The sequence below is a fragment of the Aegilops tauschii genome, chromosome 7 (assembly GCF_002575655.3).
Source record: "Aegilops tauschii subsp. strangulata cultivar AL8/78 chromosome 7, Aet v6.0, whole genome shotgun sequence".
Lineage (NCBI taxonomy): Eukaryota > Viridiplantae > Streptophyta > Magnoliopsida > Poales > Poaceae > Aegilops > Aegilops tauschii.
Genome location: NC_053041.3, coordinates 626,863,632 through 626,873,193, shown reverse-complemented (window position 1 = coordinate 626,873,193; position 9,562 = coordinate 626,863,632). Strand labels below are relative to the sequence as shown.

The 9,562-nt window shown below is 45.0% G+C and overlaps 1 protein-coding gene across 1 annotated transcript; it reads right to left on the bottom strand.

The window, feature by feature from the left end:
* Positions 1 to 5,774: 5,774 nt before the first annotated feature.
* LOC109746094 (1-aminocyclopropane-1-carboxylate oxidase 1) lies at positions 5,775 to 7,252 on the bottom strand. Its single transcript, XM_020305209.4, has 3 exons — positions 6,917 to 7,252; positions 6,603 to 6,841; positions 5,775 to 6,528 (listed from the first exon to the last, which is right to left on the bottom strand). The coding sequence occupies exons 1-3, from the start codon at positions 7,028 to 7,030 to the stop codon at positions 5,925 to 5,927; spliced, it is 957 nt and encodes a 318-aa protein (XP_020160798.1). The 5' UTR covers positions 7,031 to 7,252; the 3' UTR covers positions 5,775 to 5,924.
* Between the last annotated feature and the right edge of the window lie 2,310 nt (positions 7,253 to 9,562).

Genomic DNA, 9,562 nt, shown 5'->3' with positions numbered 1-9,562 from the left:
CCCGTCCATGATAGGAAGAGGAAGAGAGGAGGCCTGATGGAGGAGGAGATCAATGTCTTTTGCAGCATGACTGAGGCGGTGAAGGAGGTGGCAACAGCCATCAGGGAGTGCAAGCCCCTGGACGTCCACCCTGACCTGTATGGCGCTGTCATGACCCAGGGTGGCTTCAGCGACGAGGCTCTCATGGCAGCTCTCAACCACCAGCTTGACAACAAGGCCCAGGGTGTTGGGTTCGTTGCCATGGACGGCGCTCACAGGGTGCTGTGGCTCAGGAGCTGACTGGGCAAGCACTACTACTAGAGTAGTGCTGCCCGTGAGCGTGCATGATCCCCGACGGCGATGGCGGCGGCGACGACGACGACGATGACGACGTACATTTTGTGTAGCTAGGGCTCAAAAACTATTTGATGGTCTGTATATTTTGGTGAGGTGGTATATACTAACCCCTCACACTGATGGTGAACTTGCCGTGGTAGGACGACACCCTCTTTTGGTTGTGGTGGTAGGTTAACTCCAAGGTAGTGCTAGGAAGAACTTGCTATGCCGTATGATCATGCATGCTTTACTTCTCTTCTCCTCCATTGTTGTTTGTGTGCTACTTTGCTCTACTTGTGTGCTCCATTGATTTGCTGCTTCAACTCTTGCTCTTGTGCATTGCTAGGGCAAGTGGTATGTCGTGTTCATCGGTAAAGTCCCAGGGGTTTATAGTTCATGGGAAGAAGCCAGTGCACAAGTGGCATCGTATAGCAACAGCACCCATAGAGGGTTCAAGACTAGGCAGGCAGCAGAACAAGCTTACTCCGAGTGAGTGCGAAAGCACGACAGCAGTGTTGACAGTGGCAAGGTTGGAGGTGTCAAGGTGGATCGTCAGTTTGGGCTGAAGCTGAAGAACTTCATCATCTTCGCCCAGTTCATTGCCATTGTTGGCTGTGGCATTGGTGTGCTAGGTGTGGGTAAGCTCACCAACTAGGGTACAAGGTAAGCACAACATGTACGCCGTATGCAACCAAACGCCGTGTTCATGTGCCGCTCGGGTCAATGCAGGCAACCAAACAAAATGCACTTGCGTATTACCTAATGCAGGGACATTAGATACAGGTAACCAAACAACTAGCAGATGGTGTATTAGGGCCTGTTTTTGCTCAACCAGGCTGGGTTGAGAAGTGTATGCGATGCAAACACTGTAGCAAACGGCAACCAAACACGCCCTTGTTGACCCTTGGGCATCATGTATGGATCTCATTCAGCTTTCCTTGGTCGTTCTAGTACTTGGTGCTCCTTGTGATGTGTGAGCGTGACATCGAATTCTTCCTTTCGTTGGTCGTCAGGAGCTGGCGTGGCGTGTGCACACGTCTCTTTCCTCCGACGGTGTGTGCCGAACCAGACTTGATTACCGCAACGTACCAGCGGCCGACGAGAGCGCGGCGCCGCGTGTCTACGTGCGTGCGTGCGCGGGGCCGGCCGTATTACTTGCGGTCAAGGGAACGGGCGGTGCGGTGGTCACAGACTCACAGCCACAGTTGTAGCCCTCTCAGCTCGCAGGACGGGGTGGCCCGCGCCCGCCGTGCCGGCGTGGAACAACAACCGCCGCTCCGCTCGCCGGCCTGACGAATGAGGCGCGGCACCGGCAAGGGAAACCACGCAGGTAGCTGGGCGGTACGAGAAGAGGAAAAATAGGGAACACGACAATCAGTCAGTCTTCTCTCTGTGTCAAAAAAAACAACAACAACAACAACAATCAGTCAGTCAGTCAGTCTTGGCAGGAGAAGAGACGTCAGTGATCCGTACAGCATAAAATGAAAGAAAATTATGAATCAACATGTGGTTGGATGGTTAGGTGGACAAGGGTATCCCTAGCCCACTAGGGTTAAGTCCTGCTTGCATTTATTTTGAATTTATTTCAGAATTTCAGCGATGCACGTTCAGTGGGGAGGAGACGTTTCCGTTGATTACGAGGCGCCTATGGTGACTTCGTAAAATATCAAGATGATATGCCGGCTTAGTCTCTTGAAGGTGCTCATGGGGATAGGGTGTGCGTGTGCGAATATATGCCCGTGTATATGAACGCTTGCGTTTGTACCGCGTTCAGAAAAAAAAGAAAAGAATTAACACTTCATTCTATAGCGGCGGTTCGCTTGGCCACACACCGAACCGAGCCCCCACGCCTACGCACTCGCCGACCCGACCGCACGTAAGTGCGGAACGGTCCATCGCGATATGCTCGCAGACATGTATATACTTATCCTATAAACACATGCACATACGTTTTATCCTTAAAGTGCTATTTGTTGCAGAGCTTATGATAACATTCACTTCCTGCGATCTCTTTGACTAACTCAGGAGCAATGCCAATGTCGACGACATCCATAAAATTACCACCGACTAGATCCTGCTTGCTTTATACAAAGCATTTTTGTAGGGATGCCTATAAAAAGCCGTGGTAGCTTTTTCCATGGAATTTCGATAAACATCTGACTTGCTCGATATCTTCTACCTGTACTCTAGATGAAAAATATGGTTAACCTTCAAAAGAGAATCGGCAAGTCTTGAGATTGGCGATGTTACTATAGACGCCTCACTATCAACGGGAATATTTCCTCCCACTAAATGAATATTTCTCTTCACCAATGTGTCAAACCTAAGGTTCAATTCCCATAAGCTATTGATACTTGTAGGCTCCTAACCATCTAAACAAAGGTTGATTTTCGCTGGCCCACGGTTACATATGGTTTATTTTTATGCATGCCTCCATCAGAAGGGTGCACGGATTTAATATTGTCCATCGTGGCTTGATTCGTACCTACTACACAAGAACCAAAGCATGTCTACCAGGGTTGCACACACCTTGAATGACAAAAAGGCATGACTGCATGTCCACCAAGGGTTTATCAGTTGGAAATTTTGGTGACTACCCGGTTATAGGATTTACCATTACGCCTCAAATAATGTTGCTTACCGTTAAAGGTTATATAAGTTTCGTATGCACATGACGCCGTTTTGCTCTCACTAAATGTGAGCCCTTTCGTTCAAAAACAATGGTATGAACTATGGGAATGGAAGTCCGAATTATGATTAGGCATATGTGATACGACATACCCGATGTCAGATGGATGAGATGTGCTGACGCTTGTTTCCACTTTAGCTATATGTAAGTCACCTGAATTTTGAATTTGGGTCAGTCAATTTCTTAGTCATTGATTCTTGCTCTGAGATGCGTGTTGCATTTTTTCTAGACTATTCTCTGAGCTGGTTTGTGCTGTTTTTATTTTGACTGACCACATATTTGGGACAGTCAATTGGCTACTAGGCTGAAGCCCATTACCTGTATTGCCCAGTCCATCCCTCTTTCTCTTTGTTATTGCTTCTGTTTTTTGGCTTTTATGCGTTCTTCTTTTATTATTTGTTTTCTTTTGTACGTATTTCTGGGACGTTGGGTGAGTCTAAATGTACACACATAAATACTATGTAATCTGTACGAAAACTACACTATTATTTGATTGTTGTTTGCATACTACAAAAGTGTAATTTTAGTGCCAAGTTGTGTGCTAGTTTTTTTTACTTTTTTCATTATCTTTATTTGTAAAGATTAATATCAATAACACTAATTCATTGTTCCATACAAAACTTCAATATTTTGATTTTGATTCAGTTATATTTCATTTCTTTCTTATTTAAGGGTAACTAATATCAATGTCACTAATTCATTCATGTTTAGTAACCTTTTTTGAGAAAAATTCACTATTATGTGTGTATCCTTACATATTTTTAAAAAGTGCAATTTTGTGTATATCGTGTGCAATTTTTGTCAAACCTTTTTTTTTACATTTTCTTTCTTCTTAAAGGTTAATACAAATGGCACCACTTCATTCTTCCTCATCACTATTTTGATTTTGTTTTAATTTTATTTAATTTCTTTCTTTTTAAAGGGTAATAACAATACCAATAATTCATTTTTCCATATAAAATTTTATTTTATTTTTTCTATTATTATTTTAGTTTCCTTTCTTTTAATGGTACTACCAATGCCACTAGTTCATTCCTTCTGACAAAATCCCTTTTTGTGAAACAGAAATAATTTGCTACCCATGATTGTAGCTACACATGGCCCCAATATCTATCTCTAATTATTTTGGACCATGGAAAATAACTCTATAACAAAAGTACCGTGACTTAGGACCAGCCAGGCAAGCAAAAAAGCACTTGGGCCAAAATTCTTGCATATTATAAAAATGTGCAATTTTTCTGTATATTATGTGCAAAAAAATCACCATCTGATTTTTAATAATTTATTTCCTCCTAAATGGTAACACCAATGCCACTAATTCATTCTTTTTTTGAAATTTTATTTTTCGGTTATTGTTTATTTTTTATTTCATTGTCTTCCTTCTTAAAGGGCAATATCAATGCCACTAATTCCTAGACAACTTCACTATTTTTATTATTTCTTTTATTTTATTTTAATGGTAATACCAATGCCACTAATTCATTTGTACTTAGGAAACTTTTTTTCTCAAACATTCCACTATTAAATGATTATTTCTGCATATTATAAAATAGTGCATCTTTTATCTATCTTTTGTGCAAATTTTGTAATTGTTTGTTTTAGTTTTTTATTTTCTTTATTCTAAAAGGGTAATACCAATGCCACTAATTCATTCTTCCCTAGAAAACTTTGTTTTTTGTTTTTTTTGTTTTTATGTTTTTTTGTTTTAGTATGGGGGGGGGGGGGAGAAGAAGGGCAGAGAAAGTACAAGGTGGCTTGGCCTTTGGATCTTTGATCGGGTGGTGAAGAGTGGTGGAGAAGATTTGACAGAACACCCAGAAAAATTAGGTTCCTATCAAATAATAGCCCTCATAACATGGATATATATATATATATATATATATATATATATATATATATATATATATATATATATATATATATATATATATATATATATAAGTTTTTATGCAATGTGGGTGTAATTCATACCGTTGTCTAAAAATCCACTACTATATGTTTATTTTGCATATTATGAAACAATGCGATTTCTATGCCACTTGTGTGTAATTTTGTATGATTGTTTGTTTAATTTTGTATATTTTCTTTCTTATTTAAGGTAGCACTAATGCCCTTAATTCATTAATTCTTTCTTAGAACAAATTATGTTTTGCTTTGAGTTTTTTATTAGCTTTGGTTTTATTTTTTGTTTAGTGAGTGTCGCATGCATGTTTCCTATCCATTTAGCAAGCAAAGTTTAGCTGTGAATTGCATGTACATGTAACCCATATATGCATGTCATGCCCTGGAAATAGAATGCATGCGATGCCAAAATTTTGGGTCCTTTCATCCTCCTAAATCTATAATGGGTAAATGGTGAAGAGAAGCAACAAACATGCATGCACTCCATATTTTGTATTTGTATTTATTCTTTTGTTTATGTTCATTTCTTTTAGTTTATGTTGCATTGGTGCGACACTAGTTAATGTTGTACTCCCTTCATCCTAAATTACTTGTCTTAAATTTTTCTATATAGTATGTACCTTAGACATGTTTTAGTGTTAGATACGTCCTTATCTAAACAAATCTAAGACAAGTAATTTGGGACCGAGGTTGTATTAGCAACTAAAACATAATTCATTTATATTGACCTACTAAAGATATACTCCCTCCGTTTCTTTTTAGTTTGCATATAAGATTTGGTCAAAATCAAACTTTATTAACTTTGACTAAGGTTATAGTAAAATATATCGAGATTCACAATATGAAATCAATATTGTTAGATGCACCATAAAATTAACTTTCATACCATATAACTTTATTATTATAGATGTTGATATTTTTTTCCTACAAAGTTGGTCAAACTAGGTAATACTCCAATAGCAACACAGAAAATTTTACAGATAGTACTACTCCAATGAAACCCAACGAGCACAGCTAGTCAATCGTGCGGAATCCGTGAACCGAACAGTTCCTTGACGGCCTGAAACCTCGCCGCCTTGTCGGCAAACTTGGTGCCCTGGTAGTAGTCCAGGTAGTCGCCGAACCTGTACGGCCCGGGGTACAGCTGCGCCGCCGGCTGCCTCGCCGTGGCCGCCGGCGCCACAACGGCGTCAGCTCCGGGGTTGTAGAACGTCGCCACGGACAGCCGCCGGCCCTCGGCGACGGCGGCGACGCGGTGCAGCACGCTCCTGTAGGCGCCGCCGCTCATCACCTCCAGCTGGTCCCCGATGTTGACGAAGATCCTGCTGCCCTTGGTGGGGCCGACGGGAACCCACTCCCGGTCGCCCCGGAAGAACTCCAGCCCGCCGACGACGTCGTCCTGCAGGAGCAGGATGATGCCGCCGGCGTCGGTGTGGGCGCGGAGGCCCCACACGAGGTCCGGCCGCGGGCAGGCCGGGTACATGGCGACCTTGGTCCCGACGAACGGCGGCGTGAAGGTGTCCCTGACGAGGCCGCCGTCCAGGCCGAGGTTCAGGCTCATGCACTCGGCGAGCAGCTCCGCGAGCGACACCATCTGGCCGATGTACGCGTCGAGCATCTCCCTGAGCATGGCATGACAGGAAGGTGAGCCAGGAAGCAAGTGTGAGAATGTGCATGAGGTGGGAAGAACAGTGACCGTGTGGCCGGCGGGATCTCCGGGAAGTCGGCGACGTTGTTGGCGGGACGGTGCCGGATGAAGTAGGCGGTCTCCCAGTCTACCTCACCGGAGACGGTTTTGGATTCCTCCGCCGGCAGCTGCAGGTCCTTGGCGAGGTCGGAAGCGTAGAATCTATCCTTGAGATGCTCGTCGTAGTGGGCGTACACGAAGCGCTTCACCTCCTCCATCAGCGCGGCGTCGACGCCGTGGCTGTCCACCTGCGCCGTAGTACGCGACTGTTAATTAATTAACTTGCGGCCGGCCGTGATGAGCATGTGTGGCCGCTTACGTACCCAGAAGAAGCCCCAGTCCTTGCAGGCTTCGTGGAGCCGCGCCATGGTTTGCGACCGCTGGGAGGCGTCGCCGGTGAGCCCCTGGAGGTCGATCACCGGGATCTCCATGTCCATCTCCTACGTACTGATCACTCCCTCTGTACTACTAGATCGACGCGCTAAGCTAGCTGGTGCATGTGGAGAAGCATTGGCATGGAAGCTCCAATTTATACCGGACAAGGTACATCGCCGTCCACAATCCTCCCGGCCGGACGGTTGCTTCCAGTGTGATCCCTGGAGGGTAAAAGGTACACACAAGCGGACGGCGCCAACCAAGTTGCGCTGCCGCCACCACCCACTTGGAATGTGCTGCTGCTGCCGCCCGCTGTTTTTGTTGCTTGGTTTGGGATGTGGTTTCCGCATGCTTCAGCTGTGGAGAATCCAATTTTCTTCCACTCCAATCTAGTACAGTATGTAGTGCGGTCAAAAGGACCGGGCGAACCGAGACTATTCAAATGGTTAGGTTCTTTGTGGTGCAACTAGCTCATTAAAATTCAATTGCAAGACTTGACATTTGTGTTCGCATTTTTCAGCATTTATTTCATGCTTTCAGTGATGTTCGTTCAGTGAAAGAAGATGTTCTTGTCAACTATGATAATGTCGGTGGTGATTTCATCAATCTCAAGATTATGTGCTACTCAGTCTCTCGAAAGTGCTCATAAAAGTAGTCTATGCGTGCATGCGTCCCTAGAGTGAATATAAGTATGAGCGTGTGTGTGTACTGGCATGCACTTAGGGCCGTGGAAATAGTGAGCGTCGGCAAATCAATAGTCTTAGACGGACAGATGATTACGAGCATCGCACGGATCCTCAACGCTAATTAGTCTCCTCCCTGAATTTCATGGGGTGGGCCTGCCTGCCACCTAATCTCCAATCAAAAAATACCGTCTAATTACATTCTATTGATCCATAACTACTTGTCCATGCGTCTAGCATTACTCTTGGCAAATAGACATCAATCGCCGAAATCACTCCAAACACAACCAAGAAGATAAAACACAAACAAAATAAATCAACAATAAATAGTTCGATTTCGTTATTACAATTCAAACAAATAGTTTATCTTTCAATACAAGAAATAGTTCAACAATACAACATCAAACGCACAAATCATGATGCGCTTTGTTGGCCATTCCATGCCCACCATTCCTTGATGAGATCCTTCTGAAGATCATCATGCTTTTTGCACGTCGAATGGCATGATAGGAGGCAACAAAACAGGCCACCCTGGCAGCCCTCCGCCGCACTCGCACGGGATGTCCCAAGAGCTCATAGTGAGAGTAGTCTACATCTTGGCCACGCTCATTCTCGATGATCATGTTGTGCATAATCACACAAGCGTGCATGATGTACCAAAGCATCTTTTGATCCGAAAATCTAGCCGGTCCTCTCAAAATAGCAAATTGGGCTTGCAAATTCCCAAAAGCTCTCTCCACATCTTTTCTAGCCGCCGCCGCCCGAGCATTGTGGAAATTAAGATTTTTCTTATCTTCCAGTTTTTTCAAGGGCTTCACAAATGTTTGCCACTTTGGGTAGATGCCATCCACAAGATAGTACCCATAGTTGTATGTACGGCCATTTCCTACAAACTACACCGGTGGCAGTTCACCATTTGCAACTTTATTCATTAGTGGTGACCGGTTGACAACGTTGATGTCATTCAAAGATCCAGGCATTCCAAAAAAGCATGCCAAATCCAAGTCTCCTGATCGGCCATCGTTTCAAGGCCAAGTGATTATCAACTAGATCAGCGGGGATACCGTATGCCAACATACGCAAAGCGGCTGTCACCTTCTGAAAGGTGCTATGCCCGAGCTCTCCGGCGGCATTCCTCCTTTGCTGAAAAAACCGGTCATGACTCGCTAGTTTCTCTGCAATGCGTCTGAACAACTCGGTGCTCATCCTAAACCGGCGCCGGAAGTACGACTCAGGGTAGACGGGAGGATCCACAAAATAGTGCCTGATCAATCTGTTGTGGGCATCGATTCTATCCCTCCAAATTTTCGACCGACCCATAACCGAACCACCGTGCTTCGGTTTTTTATTGATGTGCATAGCTAGGATCATTGCAAGATCCTCCTCCTCTTCCATATCAAATTCTTCTTCGGAAGAATCATATGACGAACTCATCTACAATGTTCAAACTAGGCTATAAAAACTACAAACAACATGCATCAAATTCATGTAAAAAATGTGAAGTTGAAGCAATACATACCTTGCGGGCGTTTTGTCGAACACCTTGCCGGCGCTGTTCGTCGGAGGACTGCCGCGCGCGAGGGGCGGCGGTGACTAGAGGGAGACGGAGGAAGCAGCGGCGGCGCGGGGATAGGCCGGGGAAGCGCCGGAACGGTCGCCGGATGAAAAGAGGTGGCGCGGGCGGCGGCGGCGGCAGCGGCTGGATGGGGTAGGTGGAGTTGCGAGCGGGCGCTCGAGTGTCCAGCGCGTGGGAACGGCCGCAGCAAATAAACGGCGCGTGATGGCGTCTCGGCCCGCGCGCGGTTTGCGCCTCTGCTGGAGCGCCCGGAGCGGTAGCGCGCGTAAAAAAAACACTAATTTTTCGGCGCTGCGCTTATATAACGCATCTGTTGGATAAGCAGCAGCAAGCAC